The sequence below is a fragment of the Leptonotus elevatus genome, chromosome 9 (assembly GCF_054856555.1).
Source record: "Leptonotus elevatus isolate MCC_2025b chromosome 9, RoL_Lele_1.0, whole genome shotgun sequence".
NCBI classification, from domain to species: Eukaryota; Metazoa; Chordata; class Actinopteri; order Syngnathiformes; family Syngnathidae; genus Leptonotus; species Leptonotus elevatus.
The window spans coordinates 21,446,854-21,472,900 of NC_141247.1; the positions used below are offsets into that span (position 1 = coordinate 21,446,854).

The following is a 26,047-nucleotide window of genomic DNA, read 5'->3' on the forward strand; positions in this document are numbered from 1 at the left end:
CCCCCCCATCACACGTCCACAAAAAAAAAAAAAAAAATCTACAAAGCTGAGGAGGACACACACTGGGTCCTAGAGGTAGTTTTTCCAATACAGTATCTCTTATAGAACCTTTCTTGGAATGCGTACACTATTAATTGATGCCGCTTCCGCTCCAGCTAATCAAGAGGCTATATTTATTGATTATGCAAATGTAGTCGTATTCTGAACTTTCCTGTGATGGAAGCGGTGTTTGCAAAAGGGTTTTCCTGCTTGGGCGGAAATACTCTAATGTTTGTGATACTTTGAGTTGCTGGAGCAGAAAATTAACCATGGTGAGGAAACTGACGCTCCTGTAGTTTTACGATGAATGACTGTATTTGTCCAGCAGGGGGCAGTGTGTGTCATCATTAAACAATACCTACTGTATTTGCTAATGTTTCAGTTCAAAATAAAAGACAGACGCTTTAAAACAATTCCTGTAGATGTCATAATATTAGGTACACTAATGAGATCCCAAATTTGCACAAAACAACTGCCTCAAAAAATGGGTCAAATGACCAAAAGTATGGAATTGGGGTGCCTTTTTGACCCAAATTGGGTTATTTTTTAACCTGTTGTTTTTAGGGTGTAAATGTTTAAATTTAGCTACAATGATAACCTGGTAACACCGTTTCTTGGTAGCTTTAACTCATCAGTATGAGTTGATTTTACTTGTTGGTGGTTCAAATCCTCAACCCAATGTGCTGGATATAAATAACCCAGCATTGGTTCTGTTCCTTTTGGGCTCAGCATTATTTATATATTTATTTATTTATTAATTAATGTATTTATTTATTCATTCATTCATTCATTTATTATTATATTATTATTATTTAAAGCAACAAATCAAATTATTACTACACTCCAAAAACAGTTGGGTCAAAAATAACCCAACTATGGGTCAAAAATGGACCAATCCTCTGGTTGGGTCGATTTGACACAACTTTGACTCAAGAAATGGGTTTTTCAGCATAAAACAACTTATAAATATACTGGTCAGATCCTTTACTTGGGTAAAAAAAAAAAAAAAAAGGGTAATTTTGTATAAAACAACCCAGAAAGTTGGGTCAAATTGTCCCATTAAGTGGATCGGTCCATTTTTGATCCGTAATTTGGTTACTTTTGACCCAACTGTTTTTAGAGTGTACAACTTATTGGAACAGCTATTAGAATTGACTGTAGGTTGGAAATATACTGTAGGTCAGTGTTTCTGAAAATGCCTTGTTGGCTCTGACTGAGTGCTGAAATCACACAAATAATACTTTATCCATATTCATTGTCAGTCGTTGTGTCAACTGGGACACTCTCATGACAGGAGTGAATGTGATGCAATGCCTTGCAATAACACTAAAATGCTGTCAGAGAATGCAACTCAAACAGTCGCTCAAAAACATTTTGCCGCATGAAAAATAGACCACAGGTTTTGTTTCTGAGCTCTTTGCTCCCCGCGTTCACCGTTGGACTTGATACCAGGCCCAGGGGGGTCACCTTTATTGAGACGACCGGCATCAACGATCACCTGACAGATTGAATTAGAGCAAAGATCAATAGAACAGCGGTGTTCCGTCTGAAGTGAAGTGCAGGGAGGCGGCAATTGTGTTTGATAATTGCCTGACCCCTAAGGTCCCGTCAGTCTGTTTTGATGTGTGAAAGAGTGAGCGTGTGCTTTTTCCAGACTGCTTTGCTGCGTTTTAAGCGAGGGAATAAGCTGACCGAATATCTTCCTGTTGCTGTTTTTATGGTCGGCTTGCTCCGAGACGGTCTCATCAGGTAGAGGTGTAATACATGACTCTCGTTGTTCAGCTTGCTTCTTAAACTACTTGTTACCATGTATTGCTTCATACATGTTTACTTATTCTGACCATTGTGACAATAACTTAATATAGACTCACTATTTTGCGGGTTATATTCTTCATCATTATTCACATTCCAAACGCTGGCAAAAAGAGCTCGTCGCAACATGGCCCTGGCTGATCTCTTATACTCTTATATAATATGCACATTTTTAAAATTGTAAAATACAACTTGACACCATTCTCCACAAATATATGCATTATTATTACATTTATTACTGCAAAATTTTGACATGGACGTGTCTGCTGCGTTGTGACTGCAATTCCCCCACTATAGGCTTTCCAAGTAAGGGACGGTCATTAATCACGCGTTGAAGAAATTAGTGGCGTTAAAAGAACTTTAAATTAACTCAAAATGAACACACTCATTTTGACACCCCTAATTTATGTATATACCTATACATACGCGCGCGCACACGCTGCCCTCTGCTGGACAAACACAGTAATTCATCCCACAGATGTAACACAGCAGGCGCATCCGTTTCCTCACCATGTTTGATTTTCTGCTCCGGCAACTCAAAGCCCGCCCATTTACGTCTCGGTGTGCTTTCACAGACATCACATCTCACACCGAGCATGATGTCTGCAGCGCTGCCTTTGATTTGTTGCACGTTCACCAGGTGCATACAAACCACGGGGACATTTTAGGGACACGATAGCGTGAGTGTTCAATGATGTTGCTGTCGGATGCATGTCAGGCAAAGCTGGGCACTTCTATGGCCTGTTTCCTGGGCAACAAGCCATGAATGGGAGAAGATGGGTATTATGAGAGGCTGGGCAGATGAGGAGCCCAACAAGGGGCTCTTAGAGCGACGTCACCCTCAAAATAGCAGCGTCAAATCATTACAGCCAGAAACGCGGCGTGATGAACTCATTCACTCGCAGCCATTTTCACTGAAGCAATCCCCTTCGCTCCCGGCTGTTATACTGGATTATGACAGATTTTGCAAGGCCCACAGAATATTGTGATCTATTGCTATAAAAACATGGAACCTACCAAAAGAAAGATTCAAAAAAGTATATTTCTATCTGTTTCCGTGCAGAAATTAGCATTAGAATATAGCTCAATTTCATCATAATTCACAAATCTGTGGGTAAATCAGCTTATTTGCAACATGGCCCTGGTTGATCTCTTATACTCGGCTGCCACCTGCTGGCCGTGTTTGTAATAACTACCATTGCTTCAACCGTTATGTGCAGTTGAGAGGATGCATCAAAGCTCTAGCATAAAAATAAAAAATTAAAAAACGTATAAATGCGTCTTTGGGACACTTCGAACATTTCTCAAACAGGACTATTTTTCATAGTAATTGCTCAGAGGGGCGTTGTTTTTCCGATCTGGTGTCCGTCGTCATCGGAATCAGCCATCTTTGTTGTTTACATTTGCCTCGAACGCTTTGAGTGTGGAACTGGACTACTCCGAGTGGGACTAAATCCCGATTTCAAACCCTCCTTGAATGCAGCATAAGACCGCCATTTTGACTTGTGACGTAAGATTGGAATTGTCAATACCCAACATGCAGTGTGGTGTAAGATCAGCTCATTTATTTTAGAGCCTCATATCAACACACGAGTTCATGCAGAGTTCACGTTCTGCCGTGGGATGTCGTCATCAAAAAATATGCTTATGTCTACATAGCTACATGCACCTTATATAACACAGTAAATGAATCACAGCCACGTATTGCTGATGAGAACAAAAAGGTCTGTTCGCTGACCTTAGTTGAAGCTGGTTATGTGGCAGTTTGTCGCACTCACTCGCCTCGGGTTACCAGGGAAACTATGCCGAGTACATTTTTCGGTCGTCATGTCGCATTCTGTTGACAGTGAGTTCAAACAATCGCTGCATTTTTATCCATGGCTAAAATTAACTGCTGTGTTTGTGCACAAATAGCAGAGATAAACCGTGGGATCTCACACTTTTGTCTTCCGCAGCTCGCTGTTGTCATGCTGGGAAACATCTCAAGTTCACATGACAACAGAAGGGGAGTTGTTACCAAGGCAGTGGAAGCACACGCTACTGAGGAAATGACGGATATCACTGGCATACAATGAACTGCTTTAAGAATTATTATTCAAATATGCAGTTGGGGAGGCACATAGTCATAATAATAGGGTTGATATATAGAGTGGTTACTATTTTTAAGTATCGAATACGTTTTTTGTCATTAAGTCAGTGCGGGAAGGAGGATCAATGAGGTGGGGAGCAAATTTAATAAGGCAACTAGGCTGTTATCTTTGGTGCACCAAAACTGGCAAAATTCCAAAATAAATAAATGACTAATATAAATAAATAAATATATAAATAAATAAATAATTAAATACAAATTAAACTAAAAACGGATATAATACATATATATAATATATTATTCAAAAAATATAAAAATATATAAAAATGAATGTCAAAAAAATAAATAAATAATTGTAACTGCGGAGCCCAACCCAAGACACGCTTAGAACCGCCCCCCCCCCCCCCCCCCTCGTTTGAATAACATTTCGACCTGACAGAGCGTCTGCAGCATGAAATAAATAAATAAATGTTACAGCAGAGCGTTTTTATTTATTGATATTTAATTATCTTTATATATATATTTGTATTTATTTCGACATGTATTTGCATATTTCTTTGCATTTTTTTTATCTCGTTTTTTATTTTTATTTTGACTTTTATTTATTTATTTTGGGATATATATATATATACATATATATATATATATATATATATATATATATATATATATATATATATATATATATATATATATATATATATATATATATATATGTACATTTACAGTATTTTTTTTGTATTTAATTTTTTTATTATTTTTTTTATATCCGTTTTAATTTTCAAATGTATTTGTTTATTTCTTTCTAATTTTGGCAGTTTTGGTCCTGCATAGGTTATCTGGCTGAACTCAATCTATAGTAAATTAATACTGTAAGTAAGAATTTAAAAAAAATATATATATTTTTTTTATAGTTGACAATATTATCAGCATCAGATTAAAACATAATAGGTGAGTTATCCTTGTACGTTTTAGAAATGTATTTCGTTCTTCCATTGCTTGCCATGTACAGTAGCTTTTAAAAAAAAAAATATGTTGCTGATAATGATGTTGCTGCAAACAGCCACCAGATGGCAGAAGAAGACAAATTAGTGAGCAATGTTCACTGAGATTGCCCTCAGGCTTCTTCTTCTTTTTCTTCTTAAACTCCTTCTTCTTCTTCTGTTCTAGTAAAAAACAAACACGAAAGAAAAGAAACAATACAACAGTATAATTCAAAAACAGGTGCATGCGCATCTCATTATGCAAATCCACATCAGAAAAGTAAACTTGACTATTACAGTTTTCAAACGTGCTTGCAGTTATACAACCAAAAGCAACTCAGTGACAATACCCTTATTCTGTGCTCATTGAAAACATATCTTGATCTGTTTGATTGTGTCAAGGGGTGATGATGGAGTGATGAGAACCGGACATGTAATGCTTCACAGCATGTGGCGATTAAATGCCTGACAGGAGGCAGATGGTAAAGCTCGCAGGAGTTCATGGCATGCTGATTTTTCGACTTGATGTCACCAGCAGTCGCTCTGTTGGACTCTGAAGGTTATGTTTCCATGATGTTCACACACGCAGACACAACGTGGTCTTTTTTCAGATGATAATGGAAGGAGAAAGACATTGGCGTTTCGGGACGTATGTTGGTAAACGTAATAAACTGTTACGTTGTACTTTTTCTCTCCTTTTCTGCACTTGAGTCCTCCTGACTGTATTATGTGCCCAGGCTGTTTCTTTCTCGTTCTCTCTTTTCTTGTCGAGTTGTGAACCATGCTGAACTTCTTTATATCTGTTTGGCTGCCCATGCATTGATATATTTGCAATACCGTACGCTCCAAGTCCATCTGTAAGTGTGTCATCCTACTCTCAACCCCGGTCTGTTTATCCAGAAAATAAATGATCCAATCTATATTTATCTCTCCTCCCACAGACTTGTCTTATATGGGAAGCAGGCAGTGATAACGGTTGTGCTACTGCGGATTTATTCAAGCAGGTCTTTATTTACTCAACTGCAAAAGACGACCAGGTGTGTTTTAGGCTTCAACTCACCTGTGAGTCTAATGAGGACAAGCGCTATAGAAAATTGATTGGTAACAGTATTTTAAACAAAAAAAAAAAGAAGAAGGAAAAAATATATATTTTATTTCATTTCATTAAAACAGTTTGTATTATAATGTGACATAAAAAATTAGAAGAAATCAATTATTATTATTATCATGATCATCATCATTATTATTATTATCTGGACTATTTATGTTGCCCATCCAATAAAAACACAAAATGTTTAAAATTATTATTCCATCCATTTTGGCTAGCACTAATACCCCAGCTGAGTATGGGTGAGATGCTTAAATTGAGATTCGAACCGAGAACACCCTGAACAGGGCATGCCATCACATTTATTTATAAATTTTTTAAATAACAAACGGTTTAGAAACAGCCGCTGGAGAGTGTTACGCTCAAGGTAATTATATAGGAAAAATAGCAAAATAACTGAAATTGAAAAAAATAAATAGTTTTGTTAACAAAATAAGACAAAAACAAATGTGCTTTTAAATAGGCATGGGCGAGTACCGATACCAGGTGTCGTATCAGGCTGATACCAGGCCTTATTTCAAGGTATCTGTACTCGTAATTGTGGCCAATACAGAAAATTATGAAAATTGTCTGTCATTGTTTTGGGGGGAAATTTTTATGTATCAAAAGTACTAGTGGTATCACTACTTGGTATTGGTGATTACTCAAGTTTTGAGTACTTGAACTGGTATTGGTCAGAAAAAGCTGGTAGCAAACATCCTTACTTTTAAGAAAACAAAAACTAATTGAAACTACATTTTACGTAAGTAAAAATTACTAACTACAATCAAATGTCCTTTGTTAATCAAGATTAATTAACTAAAACTAATTTAAAAAAAACTAAACTAAAGCGAGGCATTTCCAAGAAACTAATTAAAACTAACTGAATGAAAAAAAGATGCAAATCAAAATGAAATAAAAAATAATATAACCCTTGTTTACGATATATTTCGTGTCTATTTCCCCCCACGAATGCTCCCATTTTACCGAATTAAGACCACCAAGCTCAAAAACGTCGAAAACACTGAACTAAATAATGACGGGAAGCTGACACTATGATAAATAAAGCCTCAAAGCTTCTCTCTAGCAGCTTTGGAGGCATTTAATGAGAGAGGAGTCGGCATCTTCCTGCCATCGGGAGCGACGTGCCTGAAAGAAAAATACAACGAAAGGGGGTGAAAAAATCCGCACAATGCATCGTTGGCAGCTCCATCAATCATCTGCGCACTTATTTAGAGCACATAAACAGCCAACATCAATCTATTGTTGACAAGCTCCTCATTAGGACAAGCCCGGTCTGTGTTTTGGAGGCGAGACGTGGTCGTGGCAAGGAGGGAGCGAGTGGGAGAGCGGCAGCGGGGCAATAACGGCAAAATCAATTTCGCACATGACTGCGTTCGGGAGAGATGAGTGGCAGCGGGCATCTTGATCTGTCTATCAGCCCGCGTGTCTCTCACTGGCGTGACAGCATCATCCCTCGTGTTAGACTAACAGATCGACAGGAGCCAACGACCACAACGACGCGGTTGAAGGAACAAGGCGCTCGCCACATGTTGAGTCTATGCACGTTACAAGTGAGCTCGTTATGTCATTATTCCGGTTAATATTGCGTTAGTGGAATATAAGTTAAGCAGCAAAATCGAGCCGATTTTATCCATCTCAGGGGGCGGCCATTTTGCCACTTGCTGTCGACTGAAGATGACATCAATGATGCTCAGGTTTCAGGTAACAACCAATCACATGAGCTTCAGAAAGCAGGTGAGCTGTGATTGGTCGTTGACTGAGCCCTGAGCAACTGTGATGTCATCTTCAGTCGACAGCAAGTGGCAAAATGGCCGCCCCCTGAGATGGATGAAAATGGCTGTTTTTTGCTGCATAATTGTAATTCCACAAATGTAGTATTAATCAGAATGTCATGTTTAGACTAGTGAGGTCACGTATAACAAATTATTGTCAAGAAATGTTTAAGGTTGACTTCCACTTTATTATTTAAAAAAAATGTATCAAAATCTGGCAAAAAAAAAAATAGTTTTTTGGTCAGCCGATTAATCCCCAGCTATAACCCTTTAACTCATTTGCTCCCAAAAACTTATAAATACGTTCTATTTTAAATGTTTTAAGTGTCCCAAAAACATAATAATACATTTTTATGTTTTTTTTTTTTAATGCTAGAGCACACAGAAGGCTTTGATGCAGCCTCTCAACTGCACAGAACAGTTGAAGAAATGGTTATTAGACAAACGGCCAGCAGGTGGCAGCAGAGTATAAGAGATCAACCAGGGGCCATGTTGAAAAAAAAGCTCATTATTCACATTTCTAAATAGATTTGGGAATAATGATGAAACGTATCTATATTCTAATACTAATTGCTGCAAAACGGAAACAGAAGAAATATACTTCTTTTTCTTGATGAAAGAAGAGACTCTAATCTTTCGTTTGGTAGGTTCCATGTTTTTATAGCAATAGAACACAATATTCTGTGGGTCTTGCGTCTGTGAAAATGGCTGCGAGTGAATGAGTTAAAGACGAAGATTAAATAAAAAAAATCTTCTTTAGGATATGTTCTCTGCACTTCCCACAAGTGTAAAAACGGTATTGCAATTAATGTCACGTTTGTGGAATATGACTCAAGCAGCAAAATCCACCTGTTTTTATTCATCTCAAGGAGCGGCCATTTTGCCACTTGCTGTATTTAGATCCGTTTACATATATGAATTATGTTAGGTATGATGGAGCTTTCAAATAAAATGCAAACCATTCACCACCCAGTCAGCTGACAACTTTATTGTTGCGGTGATGGACTAGCCCAAAACCCTTTTTCTGTGCCATTCAATAACATGACATGAGGTAAACCCTTGCACAACCCTTGTCCACACGGCCATTGTAGGAAAAGAAGCTTGTTAATGTAATATTAATGAATAACTTGACCTTACTACTTTCTGTCGGCCAGATCCTCCAATCGTTATTTTCAAGTGTTTGAATATATATTTGAGTTCATCCAGCTAGTATAAGGTTGATGCTTTGTGAGTAAGTGCTGTACAAGATGCTTTTTCATACTTGATCATGATCAGGCCAAAACTGCTTTTTTCGTTTTTCCAATCCAAACTGAATGTGAATCAGACTTCAATTAAATTCCGCAGTTTTTTCAACAGGGCTATTTCTTGACATCTTGGGCTCTATTTCCGTAGACGGCGCACCTGCACCGTGGCGCGAATGTCGGCGTATCCTGATTTTCGAGTCAGCGCAAGGCACACCGCTTATGTTTGCCGATTTGGGCATCGATCTTTCAAGATGCACCCAACGGAGGGCGGATTTGTTGACAGAAAGTCTACTCAGACCATGTCTAAATACTAGCACAGCTCGTTTAGAGTGTTTTTTGTCACAGACAGACAGCTTCAGAGTTCCCGCCGACATGTATGGTGGATGTCAGATGTATGTCATTCGTAAATATGCCAACGAATCCCCTGTGAATCATTTTAGCTACTATATATTTTAAAATCATCCCCTTGGGTGGCACAGCTATGTTGGGGACACAAAAATGCCCACCCAATTCACAGCGTAGATGTGCTTCTGCCATGTCGAGACTATAGTACACTGCATTTAAAGGCGATATGTTGACCACGATTAACTCATTCACTGCCATTGACGGCTATAGACGTCAAAAATTCATTTGAACTATTTCTATTAGTTTAACACTTTTTCCACTTTTGTTAATAAGAGTATGAAACCCACTCCCCAAAAATATTGTACATTTAGAACAGTTATAAAATGTGTGATAAATCGTGAGTTAATTATTGAAGTCATGTGATTAATTACAATTTTAAATTTTTTTATTGCCTGGCGATTAAAATTTTAAATTGTAATTAATCGCATGAATTCACTAGTTAACTCACGATTAATCACAAATTGTATATCTGTTCTAAATGTTCAATTAAACAAATCTAGGTTTTCACACTCTTAACAAAAGTGGAAAAATGTTAAACTAATAGAAATAGTAAAAAAAAAATTTTGACGTCTATAGCCGTCAATGGCAGTGAGTGAGTTAATTTAATGTCTAATATGACACTGCAGCACAGCCCACAGAATTTAGCGTGACGGGCAGTAGTTACGCGAGTCATGAAAACAGAGCCACTTAAAGGGGAAGTCGACCCCCCAAAAAAAAATTCTTGACAATAATATGTTCTATGCAGCCTCGCTAGTTTAAATATGGCATTCTAGTTAATGTTGCGTTAGTGGAATATGAGATAAACAGTCAAATCCAGCATTTTTTTTAATCAGTATCAGAAGGCGGCCATTTTGCCACTTGCCTGTTGAGTGAAAATAGTCAGGTTTCCACCCAATTGTTTTGAATTTTTTAAAGCGAATTTACTTGAAAGTATGCGATTTATTCCCGTTTCCATCTGTTCTTACTTTTGCGAATATTGAGAGGGGACTCCGCCGCTGTAGGTGGCGGTATACAACATTAAGAGATGTGATCCACCAGTAATTTGAAAGAAGAAGACCAGGAAGCGACTGCGCCGTCGTATGAGTTAAATTCTTGATAAACCCTAGCGTTTTTTTTTTGCTGTTTTCTATCTAAAATAGCATTACTATTCTCTTCTTTAAATAATTCCAAAAAGATTTCTGTTTCGTTGTCCCCCGCAAACATACCTTACTTTATCATCCGACATTACTTTGAGACTACAAACGTACGTGCGACGTGTATCCGGTCTCGCCAGCGATTATTTGCAAAACCTGTTTCCATAGCATAAATTCACTTTTTTTTTTTTTTTTATATGCTTCAATATCTGCCCCCTCTACGCGTAAAAACGTTTTGGCGAATTATGGGCCCTTTTTTTAATTTCTAGCGTTTCCATTCAGTTTTATTTTCGCATTTCTTGAAAATTTGAATAAAAATGGGTGGATAGAAACCAAACTCATGACATTACAGTTGCTCAGGTAACAACCAATCAATAGCACAGCTTTAGAAAACAGCTGTGCTGTGATTGGTCGTTGCCTGAGCCCTGAGCAACTATGATGTCATCTTCAGTCGACAGCAAGTGGCAAAATAAAATAAAAATGGCTGGATTTTGCTTCATAACTCATATTCCACAAATGCAATAATCAGAATTTCATGTTTAGACTCGTGACGTAACATATAACATTGTCAAGAAATGTTTAAGGTTGACTTCCACTCACAACTTAAGACCACCCTCGTCTTTCTTACATTATAAAGGCTTGCTTTATCGTCATTAAGTTCTTAATATTCAAATGTCAGTACTTAATAAAGTCAGTTAGTATAAATAAATCTATTTACATAAATGTACAGTTTTAGAATGGCGGTGCACACACCCACACAAATTCCCAGATGCAGGATAGAAAAATAGTAAATCTCATGCATTATCTTCACTGCAGTGGTAGCCGGTGACGATCTTTAAATACACATTGAGCAAGATCAAAACCGGTGTGCTAGTTCTCATCCTTACAATGAGTCAAAGAGACTTCGTCATTTGGCTGATTTGTTCCCATGCTCGCTGTTTATAAAAAACGACATGTGTCCTCGCAGGATCTGGAGGTACTTCTGTTCTGGATTTGGCAGCATATTCCTCACATTGCTTATATTCCACATTCGCTCCCCATCTGTGAAACAAAATGGTGCTTCACGCTTGTCGCCAGTGCTTAACCACCTTTTGCCACCATGGTGTCCTTGGATAAGTAAACCACCCAGTATACCATGTTAAAAGCCCCAAAGGACACTGGGAAGAGGATCCGCGCATACTTGTCAATTTTGCTGGTTCCGCCCATCCCGGCAGTGGTGGGCTGGGAGCACGGCGTCTGTTTTAGCTCCGCTTTGTTCCCCATCATCTGGAGGCGCTCCAGTTTGGGCCCCAGCAGATGCTGCAAGGAAGCGGAGGTGGCGTTCTGCTCGCACGGCGTCCCCGCCGCCACGTCTGGCGTGGAGGCTGCGACCTGAGGCGTGTTTTTCACAAGCTGTTTTTCTTCCGGTGACGAATCCACGCTCGGCACGCTCTCCGATTTGGGGCTGGAGCGGGAGAGGGTGGACGAGCTGCCGTTGACGCCGCTGTTGAGAGGTCTCGGCGGCCGGGCTCGTCCCACTCCTGAGATGTTGCTCGTGGACTGGGCTTGCTGGTGGTTGCGCGCGTCTTGCTGGGAAATGTAATTCATCCGCTTCCTCAGGTTACCGTTAGTGTCTGGGTTTTGCTGTGAAAGCAAAGAAGATGTCAGTTGTATGGGATGCAATAATGAACTGTAACCTACAAACAGTTGCGTTGTCATTCGTATGAGTTCACACTAGTGGTGAGTTTAGGTGGTGATTTTGGAGTCACCAGGGGTTGTCTTATTTCCTAAATAATATTAAACTCACAAAAAGAGACATAGCAACTGACAAAATAATCACATTATCGTCATAGGGGACATAGTAACTGCACAAGACTAGACAACCTAAGAGTGGCTAATACATCATCACGCATTATCATTATGGGACATATACATTATCATCATAAGGGACATAGTAACTGCATAAACAACCGGCAACATCATATTTTCACCATAAGGGATATAGTAATTGCATAAGACTAGACAACATAAGAGTGCCTAATACATCATCATACATTATCATTATGGGACATAGTAACTGCATAAACGGACAACATCATATTTTCACCGTAAGGGACATAGCAACTGCATAAGACTAGACAACCTAAGAGTGGCTAATACATCATCATCATACATTATTATTGTGGAACATATACATTATTATCATAGGGGACATAGTAACCACATAAACAACTAACATTACATTTTCACCATAAGGGACATAGTAACTGCATAAGACTAGACAACCTAAGGGTGGCTAATACATCATCATCATACATTATCATCGTGGGACATATACATTATTAACACAAGGGACATAATAACCGCATAAACAACTGACAACATCACATTTTCATCATAAGGGACATAGTAACGGCATAAGACTAGACAACCTAAGAGTGGCTAATACATCATCTTCATACATTATCATCGGGGGACATATCATACATTATTAACACAAGGGACATAGTAACTGCATAAACAATGCTATGACCTGGTCCAAAACACAGTCATAGCACAAGGAGCAGAATGGCGTGGCTTTAAAAAAAAAGTTTTTTTTTACAGATGATAATAAGCTACTTTTTATTTCTTTACTTTGCTTTGTTTATGCATTATTTTAAAAGTACTAGAAGCAAAGGAGAGAGTTGTCAGAAGAGACAGAAAATTATAGATGAGTATGTTAAAGGAGCTGGATGTTCCCTTGACGACAGTTGCCCACGCTATTCAGAAATGTGTCCATGTGTGTATTTAGTTGATTTCTGAATTGTAAAAACACCTTGCATTTCCTGTACTGTAAAGTTGGCGCAGTGTAAACCTTGTCATATTGATCTGATTACAGAGGCCGTCACACAGATGGCCTTCATCATCAAGCAGACGTCGGAGTAGGCAATGCAGATGTCACGTTTCAAGGATTTCAACCATTTCACACAAGCTTAGGACAGAAAGGAGGTAGTATGGAGTCGAAGAAGCTTATCCTTTGGGAGTTGATGTTTTCCAGCAGGCAAAAGTGCGAAAGCATTTGCAGAAATAATCCACCCCCACCCAACCTTTGAAACGGAAAATATGCCATGTTTTTGTGTCCAATGTGGACGTCGGAGTCGTGCACGCGTTGGCTTGTCATCATGAAAGGTGTGAAATGCTATCAAAGTGAACCGTTACGCCAAATCTTTTCTAAGGTCAACAGGACCTGCTTTTGCGTAAAACAGCATTTCCGCCCGCCAACAGCGAGGCATCTCCGAAACCTATACAGATGTAAGCGGGCTGTGTTGCCGTGGCAACCTACTTAATCCACCGAAGTGCTGTTGTCACCCGACTGCATTCAGGCGTGATTACGCCACGGTGGGATTTGGACTGGAGGGGGCAATTTAAAGAAGTCAGTGCGTTACTGATCACTGAACAGGAATTCCAAACTTTTACAAGAAGCACTTGAATATGACAGAACCGAGCGCATCTCTTTACGGAAGCTTTTAATAGCTTATTGATATGAATTCAGTCCTCCTCTTTGTTAATGCTCATTCCTGACAGTATAGTCAGAAATAGCAACGAGAAATGCTATATCTCATGTGGCGTCTTTAAAGTTAAGAAGCCTTGATTCAGTCTCAGCCCCCCCCCCCCCCCCCGCCTTCACATACATATTGTTTTGCTTTGAATAATCTACGGATGGTATGACGGAGTCTAAAAGCCTGACATTATTATTAATGATCCAATTTCACTTAATTTGCTAATTGTAAACACAAATAACTGTTTTTAAAGAGAGATTTTGCACCTTTTCATACCAATCTCTTTAAACTGCACATTTATGTCTGTGTCTGCAAAAGAATGGATGTTTATATGTAATGTATATCAAAGAAAATAACACGGAGGGCTCTATTTTTGTAACCGGCAAAAATCCTATGCGGCGCGAGACCATTGAAGAACGAAAAGCATTCTTTGCCATTTTGAAGCATCATTTGAATTCCCATTTTATGACGCGCATGTACGCCCAGTGTCTCAATATCTATCCATTCATTTTCTACAGCAGACGTGCTGGATTCCAGCTGACTTCAGGAAAGAGGCGGAGCACGCCCTTAGACTACGTTTCAGGTAAAGATCCGTTTGTTGGCCCAAAAATCTCATCCTTGGCCACTTCAGGTCACTCAAAGGTCCAGTAAGCACATTTTGCAAGAGTTGTGCAGTGTAAGCGCTCCTCTAAGCAAAAACGCTCTCAGATTATCTGCCACGCTTATCTTTGAGGGACACGACGACATTTACCTGCAGTATTTCCTCCAAGTCCTTGACCTTGACCGGCGTGCTTTGGGGTACAGGGGGGCATTTGGCCGGCTTCTTTTTGGCCCGCTCGAGCTGCGCGTTGGTGAAGTAGTTGACGGCAGCAAACTCGATGAGGGCGGAGAAGACGAAGGCGAAGCAGACTGCAATGAACCAATCCATGGCCGTGGCGTACGACACCTTGGGGAGGGAGTGGCGAGCGCTGATGCTGAGAGTCGTCATGGTCAGCACGGTGGTGATGCCTTCAGGGTTCAAAAAGAAGAGTTTGCGGGTAAGGAAATGGCAGACGTTAAGTGATGTCGGATGTTAAACTCAATTTGCTTTGGACTCAGCTCATCTGACACATTAAAGCAAGCACAACGGCTTTGTAATGTATGTCTAAAATAGAAACTGCATCAAACGCACTTTTTCAACATTTATGGGCAGCGTTTCAAGCCCAACACTGTGCTTCTACAAATGAGTAATCGTTCGATTTTCCATGCCACATGTTCTTATTAGTGTCATTGGTACAACGGGGCCTATCCTTTTTGATTTAGGGCAAGAGGTGGCTTACAACCTGGACTAGTTGCCAGTTAACTCAGTCAAAAATTCATTTGAACTATTTCTATTAGTTTAACATATTTTTACATTTTTGTTAACAAGAGTATGAAAACCTAATATATATATTTTGTTCATTTAGAACAGATATAAAAATTTTATGATTAATCGTGAGTTAACTAGTGAAGTCATGCGATTAATTACGATTACAAATTTTAATTGCCTGATTCCCCTAATTTTTAATAATCTTTTATTTTTATATATATATATATATATATATATATATACTTTTTTTTTTCTAATAATCTTTTTTTTTATAAGGAAAAGATTATTAAAAATTTAGGGCGTCAAGGGGATTAAAAATGTTTATCGTAATTAATCGCACGACCTTACTAGTTAACTCACGATTAATCACAGATTTTATATCTGTTCTAATACAATAAAAAAAAATCGAGGTTTTCATACTCTTGTTAACAAAAGTGGAAAAAATGTTCAACTAATAGAAATAGTTCAAATGATTTTTTGACGTCTATGTGAGTTAATCACGGCTTTTAATTCCTTCCACTTCTTTGACAGGCCTCTACTTCTACATAATTAAACCGATTCACATTATTCCAATTTAAACTAATTCCCAAAATTCACGCCACAGGGGCTAGTATTTTATTCATTCCAGATATTCACAGTTTTTCTGAAATTCGACATTGAAATTTAAATCATTGAGCTCATTACTTCACCCTGGGATTGATTTCCAACATGCCAAAACGTACCCACTGCCCGAAAGTTCAACAATAAATTCCCTATTTATTCTTAAGTCATTTATTCATTCATTTAATTTAAAAGACATTCACATACGTTCACATAAGTTCAAGACAATCATTCAGCTTCTTCAATTCTCCTTGGGAATTTTTTTTTAGCATAAAGCTAAAGGACACAATGTAATGAATCTGATGGAATGTCACATTGTTGCTGTCACGGTGCCATGAAGAAATAGACGAGATGAATGCGCATGCGAGAGTGTATACAAGGTCATGTGATGCGCCCACAAAAAATAGAAAGATGCTCTCTCTATATGCTAACGGTGCACCACTCGTCCTCTGTGTCTTTAACCAATAGCGATAATTGAATTTAGAGAAAATCTCCTTCACATTGGCAGTCCACAACATTCTGTGTGCCACAGAGTCCTTCCTCAACATAAATGCAACGCCTTGCGTACGGAGGGAGGTGACCGCTATATAATTGCATGTCAATCAAAGGCAACCAAATGAGAATTCCAGGTAAAATGTGGCTTGTGGATGCAAAATGAGTATATTGACATATTTATCAGCAAAAAATGTTGGTGCCCTTCCATTAACTCATTCACTGCCATTGACGACTATAAACGTAAAAAAAAAAAATTTGAACTATTTCTATTTAACTTTTTTTGTTTGTTAAGAGTATGAAAACCTAGAAATGTTGTTTATTGTACATTTAGAACAGATATAAAATTGTATTAATCGACAGTTAACTAGTGAAGTCATGCGATTAATTACAATTAAAAAAAATTAGATGCCTGACTAGATGATTTTTAAAATTAGGGGCGTCAGGCGATTAAAATTTTTGTTAATCGTAATTAATCGCATGACTTCAATAGTTAACTCACGATTAATAACAAATTTTATATCTGTTCTAAATGTACAATAAAAAAAGTATAGGTTTTCATACTCTTGTTAACAAAAGTAGAAAAAAATGTTAAACTAATAGAAATAGTTTAAATGATTTTTTGACGTCTATAACCGTCAATGACAGTAAATGAGTTAAGGAATGAAAAACCTGCAGTGGTCACTAAAATATCTTTGGAATTCGCTAAAATGCATATTTGACAAGTCACAAAGTTTCTGGGAGAATGTCTTTCAGAAGAGATTCAGTTTTATTGTTTTTACGTTTCGCTAATAGCAGTGGTTAGACAATATGATTATTCAAATATTATTTAAAACACTGACCATAATATTAGCAAAACTTTTGATGGGGAAAAAAAGACTACAGTATTTATATTTAGTATCCCGGGTGAGATTGAGTTTGCCCTTTACATTTCTATTATTATTGTGGGATTCTCCTTTTTTTTTTTTTTGCTCCTATTTGTCATGAGCTGAACTCAAAGATCTGGCACTTGTTAAATGTACGCAGTAGGTCTATTAGGCCCCAAATTTGTCTTGAACTTCTCCTTTGCCGAGATAATCCATCCACCCTGGTTTCTTTTGATGAGATTTACTTTTATTTCATGATTTGTCATGTTTTCCCTCACTTTTTTTCCACATCTTGTCTTGGGTTTTTAGACTTTTGTTGATTTGGAATTTTTTATTATTCCAAAGACAAAGACCAATCACATAGATAAGACTACAATAGGTGAGCTAAAAAGGTCGGCAACATTCAAGAAAATAATTTACTGGAGTGTTTAGCCTGAAGTAAACATTTTGTGGGTAAGAAGTAATAAAGATAAACATTGTGGGAATATCTGATTATTATTCTTAAAGGTCGCTAAGATCACGGGCAAACATTTAAATATAGAATTCGGCTCAAAAACAAATTGTGTACGTTCAACTGAAAAAAAGTTTGTTAAATCGGTTCACAGCTTGTTGTTTGAGCTGCACAACTTCCATCGCCATCATTTTAGTTGGCTCCACTGTACTTAAAAGGTGCACCAAAATGACTTGTGTTCATGTCTAATCTTAGCTTTCAAAGAACACAGCAGAGCAGCTCTTGATATCCGCCGTAATTACACAGAAAGAGGAGGCACTCCAAGCAAATTAACAGCCAGCCAAAAGGTTGGAGACAACGAGGGAAGGTCCACGTACCGAAAACCGTGCGCGCCGGGACCGACTCTTTATTGATCCAGAAGGACACTTGGGAGAGGATTACTGTCATTATGCAAGGGATATACGTCTGAATCATGAAGTAGCCCAGTTTCCGTTTCAAGTGGAAGAAGACCGTCATCACCACATATTCACCTGCAGGATCAACACAGAGGAATTAGCATGAAGAACAAAACATTCGGACAGATTTCACTCATGAAAGCTTTGGGTCGTTACAAATGATCATCTTGATGCTACTAAAAAGCGCCGACATTTTTAATAGGATACGCAAAGACAGCTGACAACGTGTCCCTCGCGCCAAAAGAAGGGAGCAGACAAGCGCAAGAAATGCAACACAAAGTGGCAGCAAGTCATATTGACGAGGGTGAAAATGGTGAAAGTCTGCGCGAGTCTCACCTGTGATGGATTTAATGCATTCGCTGGAGACCGTCTGGCCGATGAGGTCGTACTGAACCAAGCTGGAGGACTCGGGGGGGACCTCCACGGAGTGCTCGGGCCCTTTGGTCCAAGTATAGATCATCTCTGTTTTCGGGTAGGCATCTGTGCGCAGTAAAGAAACATCGCTGAGTGAAAGGCGGCTAATGCTAACATGCTGCGACTGAGCAAACTTTTAAGGACGTCTCTGACGTCACTCGCTTGGTTTTCGTCACAGGAACTTGCGATTTGTTTGAAACTTAAAGCCTAAGATTAGAGCCTTATTTTTGGACTCGCATACATGTCGGCGATCACGTCTGAAAATGGCAACCATTTTAAAGGCCAGTTCAAAGTTAAAAAATGTTGGTAAATATTATTGTAGATATTTATCCACATTTTCGAAATTTGGATGAAGTGAAAGTTGAAGTAATCTGCCTCAACTAATATTTGACAAATCGTTTCTTAATATGACACAAACCAATGATTTAAAGTGGTCCTAAATTCAAATTGGCGTCATTAATTAATGCAAATGATCAGTTTTATCTGAAACCTTTTTCTTGAATGTTGTAGCAAGCAAATTTTTTTAAGGTCATCTCAAATCAAGTTTGAAAGGTGTCAAAACTTTAAATGGGAACAGAAATATTTTTTCAAATAATGGAATAAATAAAAACACCAAATCTGTATGGACATTTGAGTGACTACAATTTGTGAATTTTGAATTTTTCTTATTGAAAAAATATTCTGACACTTGTTTAAGTACATTTAGTAAAAATTTCGCATTCATTTATATTAATGTATACATGTTGTATTATTTGAAGTTACAAAAAAAATGTTAAGATAAAATGTGAGTAGATGGACGGACGGACAGATAGATAGATACATACATACATACATACTCTATTGTGTTTGTGGAATATGAATTAAGCAACAAAATCCACCCGTTTTTATCCATCTCGGGGCGGCCATTTTGCCACTTACTGTTGACTGAACCTGACATCACAATTGCTCGGGGCTAGTGTAACGCCCAATCACGACTCACCTGTTTTCTGAGTTTGGTCATGTGACATTCGCAAGCTGAACCGTGACAAGTCGTTACACAAACAATTAAGCACTTGTGATGTCATTTTCAGTCAACAGCAAGTGGCAAAATGGCCGCCACCTAAGACGGATAAAAACAGGTGTATTTTGCTGCTTAATTCATATTCCACAAAGACAGTATTAATAAGAATATCATATTTAGGCTAACATATTATATTAAAGAAAATGTTTGACTTGACTTTTTTAACACAAGTACTTAAGTACCGAGTACTTTAAAAAAAAAAAAACCTGCTGACATCACCACATAAAAAAAAAAAATGCCATAACTTATTTCATATCAAGATGGCGTTTTATGTCTCAATGTTTCCCTCAGAGTACTTTGGCCACTCAATAAATGCACAACAAAATGACAGCTGTCTTTGCCTTCCACTCCCTATGGGACTCCGCACCAGCAGGATACCAACTGTGCTGCCAAAATGAAATGACTCTGGTGTGTCATGGAGTGCGCACACAAGTCCAGATGGAGAAGCAAAAAAGAGAGCGTGGGGGAACGAAGGCAGAGGAGAAAGAGGGGGAAATGAGCACACACACACATATGTACGCCAGATATGGAAAATAGCTGCATAGGTCTTTGCTATCCCGGGGCACAGGAAGGGATTCTGACCTTTCCTTTGCTTCAGGCCACATCACATCCAGGGTCGTTTCCTCCTGACTGGAGGTGAGCACCAGGAGGACAAGGAGGGGGGGTGAAAAAGGATGACAATAACCGAAAGATGGGAATTTGTCCTCTACAATGTCATCGTGCTGCGTAATTGACGAAGATTGGCCGAGAGCAAAGACAAACGTGATTTCCATTCCTTGTTTCTCTTTTGCTGATAGAATCTCTAAATGGCTGCTTCGCTCCGATAAGAATGAGCTGCTCTATTTGAGTAGCTACTTTAATTGAGATAAGGCATTTTTGCTGACCAGTAGACCCGCCATAAACAATGGTGCTGAGTTGAGCTTTCATTGTTCGCTGCTAAGTGCAACAATTGAAACACGCCATTATTTAGTATTAACAGACTGACATTTATTTTGTGCTTTTCAGCAAAGGATCCATTTCAGCGCCAAAATGGGAACAGTCGTGATTGAGGTTGTTTTTTTCTTTTTTTTCTGTGCAGCACGCACACACACAAACGCTCGCGCAAAACTTACAGCTTCCAAACTTGAGGGGGCACGCGTGTCCATCCATGGGGAAGTTCACAAGCTTCATGGGACATTCTGCGCTAATTGTCAATCTAGAAAGACAAATGCAATTCCGGCAATAATTAAACACGTGCGCATTTTTGTTCAAATACCAAAGACACATTTTCACACTGTTACCATAAATGTCAATTCATAGCGGAATACATTTTTCAATAAGCAGCAAAAAATTATGCTCTGCGTTTTGCTAACTTTTCAAGTTTTGAAGCTCAACACTCATGGATGGCCCTGACAAGAAATCAAACTTTGACCTCTGACAAGCTTTTGATGAGGTTTGAATTTGGCCATATATGCAAAGTGACACTATACATTATATACTAATTATCTTGTGTTTATCAACTGTTCTATATTAACTCTTTTACTGCCAAACGTTATCCAAAAAACAACCTCGGCAGTGCCAGGCGATTTCCAGCATTTTAACTTATCTTTCAAAGCAAACAAAATATTGTGTACTTTGACTGCATAAAACTTTCATTCTTTCATTAGAAAAAAAAGTATGTTTCTACTTTATTCCGTTCTTTAGTAATCACCATTCGAAAATAGGTCATTTGAGTGACATTGAGCGAAAATTGAAAAGATGAGAAAACAAGCTTTTTGTGAAAAGATACATTTTCTGCACAACAGTGACTTTGACACTAATAGTTTTTGTTCAGTGACGCTCTGTGAATTAGATTTAATGTGACAAAGGCTTTGATCATTCACGTCATCCTTGAAAACGTTCTATTTCATCAGATTGGTCATGTTTCAATGTAATTCCATACTAATGGAGCCCATTGAAAAGTGATACAATGCTGCCATCTGCTGGCCATAGTTAGCGGGTGTTTGTGATTTCACAAGTCCATTGAGTAGGCAGCGCTGCGCAACAACTTCCACTGCCCATTGAGGAAAAAAACTTACTAAACGTCAATTAACGTTTTTGGCGGCATCCATTTGGATTTTAGTATACGTCATCAAATGTTTTTGGCAGGAAAAGAGTTAAACATGAAAAAATGCCGGCTGGATTGACAAAGCAACCAAAATTAGTAAATTTGTGATGTACTGGCCATCAGCTGACCGTCATAAAAATGATTTCTTGACAACTGTAACCCATTAAGAGGATTTAATAGCCATTAAAAAAAACAGGCTGACTGGAGTATGCCCACCAAGCCTTCCAGAAGTTTTTACGACTTGCACCTGCGATTCAACAAAGCCGCTATTGTTCCAAAAGGTCAAGTTCATACTGTATGTTTTAGTTCACTCTAGTGGTTACAAAAAACATCAATATGTTAATAAGAAGATTTGTTGAAATACCAATAATGTCAGTGTGTTACACCTCTGGGTCAATGAAGTGCAGGTAATGGGCTTTGATATTAGGCTATAGAAACAAATGTTTTTTGTTTGTTTTTTGCTTTTTCATTTGCAAACAAAGCACCTCATATCTATGTTTTTTCAATAAACCATTGTGTTCAGCTTGAATCTCGGCCGGGTCATTTTAATTTGATTCTGAGTACTTCGTTTTTTTGCAACCTGATTTGGCATATCTTGCCCCGGGGCATGGACCAACGGACCAGTTGGATCCATCACCCCATCTCCCGGGAACATGTCTACCTGCGACAACGCTTTGAATTATTGACTCCCTATTCTGGATGCTTGTTTTAAATAGAAAACCCCACGAAGGCTCGTCTCACAGGACCTCATGGTGTAAAGAATGGTTCCGTTCTTCATGATGCGGAACAGTTTGTTGGGCGCCGTCATGTTGTGGGCAACTGACTTCTTGCCGTTCCTGAAGAAAGTGTCTGGCGTCCAAACTTTGGTCACCATCAAGTTGTTCAGCCTTAAAATCTCAATCGGACCCTCGTACATTAGCCTGCGGTCCACCCACGTCTGACGAAAGAACACGTCCATTGTGTATTCCTAACACGTGAAAATGGACAAACAAGGCAAAAATCTGATTACATTTTGTCATTTAAAAAATGATTGTATTAATTATTTATTATTGTATTCTCTCTAGAAAAAATAATAATAATTAAAAAATAAAATACAATAAAAAAATATATAATTTTATGACAACCAAGTCATGTAACTGATTCGGGTCATGGCACCAATTGAAAAGTGCTAAGCATACTTTTACCCGTCCTATACTGACAGTAACTAACAGAAGACTGCATATTCTCGTAGAGCCCTTTTCTGCCAGATGCGGAAGAAGATTTAATCCGTCCAAAATGGTTCCAATTCTTATACTGTTTTGGCCAGCTCCCACACAGAGCTGTTAAATAAACCAAGTCGTAAAACCGTTTGTTCATCCAAACTAGGTACTCTGTGATAGTGATGTGAAACGGAGAAGAACAAAAGGTTGAGTGTTTGGATAATGTGTCTCCCAAATCGTTCACTCCAAAAAAAAAAAAAAAAGACTTGCAAAAGAGGTTGGTATTTAACTTTTTAGTAAAATTTTCCTATATTTAGGCACAATGCTGTGTAATTTTTGCATAATGTTACACTGACTTGCAATATTATTTTCATGAAAACTTAGACCCACTTTGCTGTACTGTACTTAAATGGTAGTCATTACAGTGGTACTCAGAGTATTTTTTTAGGGGGGGGGGGGGTTAGGGTGTAGCACATACTTGCCAATTTTAGATCATCATGTGTGGTGTCTTTTTAAAGAATTGGTTAACTCATTCACTTCCCTAAATTCATTTAAAAATAAATAAAACAAATTAGGGGTGACAAGCAATTACTTTTTTTAATGTAATTAATCACATGACTTAACTAGTTAACTAATGATTAATCAAAATGTTTATATCTGTTCTAAATGTACAATAAAAAAAAGTATAGGTTTTCATACTCTTGAAAAAAAAAATGTAACTAATAGAAATAGTTACAATTATTTTTGGGACGTTTATAGCCGTCAATGGCAGTGAATCAGTTAAGATGTAAAAATAAATACATTTAAAAAATGGTCTGCATGTACCCCGCTAGACTGAACTGCAGAAATGCAAGTGTCCCTCACGATTCCCTGTTGTTGTTTTTTTTTAAGTAACTTCGAGTGAAATGCTTGAAAGTTGTCAAAATTAGTGTGCATACCATTTCAACATCTGAGACGGGACCAAAACTTGTCACATAAATGTCTGTCTTGACCTCAGTCACGGGACCTGATGAGACAGCAAATCACATGTTCAACTTTAAATGACCCCCAAGTCGCAATCCATTAGTCTTTTATTCACACTTCATATTTTGTGAAAACAGCTCTCATCTCCTCATGGGCCTTCAGTCTGTCAGGATGAAGTCAGAAAGCATGCACTCTGCCACATCCGCCTAATGGATGTTTAAAAAAAATAATAATAATTGCTTGAAAAACATAATCCTGTTTGATTTTCCTCCCTGAATCAAAGTGGACTTGACTGAAGTCTTTACAGTGGGGGGGGGGGGATAAAGCTCCAGATGATGCGCTATAATGCAATGACAACATAAACACGCACATGCTTGAGAAACAAATCTGCACTTTTTGCACTTGAACTGTGCATTAAGCGTTTGTCCCGCAACACGATTATGTAACCACGCTGGGAATAAACGTGCACTCTTATAGGCTATGGGATAATATACCGTTTAACATTGCGTGGGTCGTGATGTCCCGTTTGGAGGTCGAATTAACCCAAGGTGGGAGGGATGTCGTCACAAAGTTCTCGGAAAAAAAAAAAAGAGCACTGCGTCATTTAATTATTTGATTAATATCATTTATATGAATGCTATTTATGAGCACGGACGTCATTAAAAGTAAAGTTCGTGAGTTCAATGGCTCTGTCGGTTGTAATTAAATGCTGCGTCGGTTTGCCTAAAATGCGTGCTTCCATATGGTAAAAGTAGAAAAGCAGGATATAATTGGAAGCAATTGATACGTACCTCCGAATCCAGGTCTCAGCCTGTTATCGTAACCGTCCAGAAGCCGGTCTAAAATCCGCGTAAAATTCTCCGGATAGATCCTGTCATCCTTCCTTGTCTGTCCTGTGGTGCTCTTAACACTAGACATGAAAATCGAACAATTAAGAGTTTTTAAAAAAAAAAAAATGGAAAAGAAAGGAAAAAAGGAAGTTTCGGAAACCCACGACAAATTTGGGACTCACCAAGTCGCCAAAGAGAAAAAGTAGACGAGAGTCATAATAATAAAAACGGGGTGCGTCGCCGTCACCATCGCCTTCGTATTGGCAGAAAGCATCTTCGCATGCCATACTTCAAGCTTCTTCACATCTCCTCACTTTCCAGGTGCCCTCTTCGAGGGGAGGACGAGGAGGAACTGAGGTCAGATGGAGCAACTTCTCCCCCGGCCGCAGTCTCTCTCCTGCCGCCGCGGACGCGCCAAATACGCACGCACCTTCAAGCCCGGTCTCACCTCCCTCCAGCCTGGATTTCAGATGCTGCTCCTTTTCTTTCCACTTGCATCCACGGAAAGAAGCGAATCCGCCTTCTGCGTGGTGGTGTCACCCTCCCTTTTCCTCTCAGCATGCCTATATACGCTGTTCCCCCGTTCTCTCGCTCTCAAACATGCTTTGGTCAAACGTTGCTTTACATGAAGCCTGACTTTCACAACATAAAGGAAAGAGGCAATTAACATGAGCAAAATATGCTCAGCATTTGTTGCTCACGCGTGGCTGTGACCTCCCCTGCTGCTTTGCATATTACGCGTTCTCCCGTCGGGAGTATTTTGCGCAACTTTTATCCTGGAAAATCAGATACATCTCCTGTACGGTATGTAATTTCAAAAGGTTCGAGTATTACTATTAAGCATTTTCTTTACACTAATATGTTTTATGCACACCCCCCATAAATCTAAACACAGGTATTCTGATTAATGGGGTAGATGCCACGGACTTCCGACTTCCGGGTTTTACACGTCAGCGCCGTTTCCGGCCACTGCTGGCCGCGTTCCAACACTCGCACCCCCCACCCCTCATCGGCGGGAGGGCGTCTCGGACACTGAGACAGAGACTACACACTCGCAGCCTCGCACCCGTCGGGGCGGAAGCGCAAGTACTGGGACGCGGCCCTCGCCTCGCAAACCGGAAACGGAAACAAAACTGGTGGTTGAAAACTCAGAAGTCCCGCCTCCTCTTTGGCATAT

The 26,047-nt window shown here is 38.8% G+C and overlaps 1 protein-coding gene and 1 long non-coding RNA gene across 5 annotated transcripts in view; one reads left to right on the forward strand and one right to left on the reverse strand.

Moving 5' to 3' along the window:
* Positions 1-19,387, forward strand: part of LOC147168788 (uncharacterized) — a 42,147-nt gene extending 22,760 nt beyond the window's left edge. Inside the window, exons 4-7 of the long non-coding RNA XR_015095986.1 lie at positions 13,446-13,555; positions 14,625-14,689; positions 14,911-15,143; positions 18,119-19,387. This is a non-coding gene — a long non-coding RNA (uncharacterized LOC147168788). The remainder of the gene's footprint in view (positions 1-13,445; positions 13,556-14,624; positions 14,690-14,910; positions 15,144-18,118) is intronic.
* Positions 8,768-25,562, reverse strand: gabra4 (gamma-aminobutyric acid type A receptor subunit alpha4). Of its 4 annotated transcripts, none has more exons than XM_086085180.1 (9): positions 25,053-25,562; positions 24,832-24,950; positions 24,016-24,083; positions 22,578-22,845; positions 20,905-20,994; positions 18,655-18,798; positions 18,241-18,393; positions 14,858-15,114; positions 8,768-12,211 (listed from the first exon to the last, which is right to left on the reverse strand). In XM_086085180.1, the coding sequence occupies exons 1-9, from the start codon at positions 25,142-25,144 to the stop codon at positions 11,669-11,671; spliced, it is 1,734 nt and encodes a 577-aa protein (XP_085941306.1). In that variant the 5' UTR covers positions 25,145-25,562; the 3' UTR covers positions 8,768-11,668. The 4 variants fall into 4 exon arrangements, with proteins under 4 accessions (XP_085941306.1, XP_085941302.1, XP_085941305.1 ...); XM_086085176.1 differs by having other exon boundaries at positions 20,905-20,987; positions 22,625-22,845; positions 25,053-25,559; XM_086085179.1 differs by lacking the exon at positions 25,053-25,562 and adding an exon at positions 24,535-24,613 and having other exon boundaries at positions 20,905-20,987; positions 22,625-22,845.
* Positions 25,563-26,047: the final 485 nt, after the last annotated feature.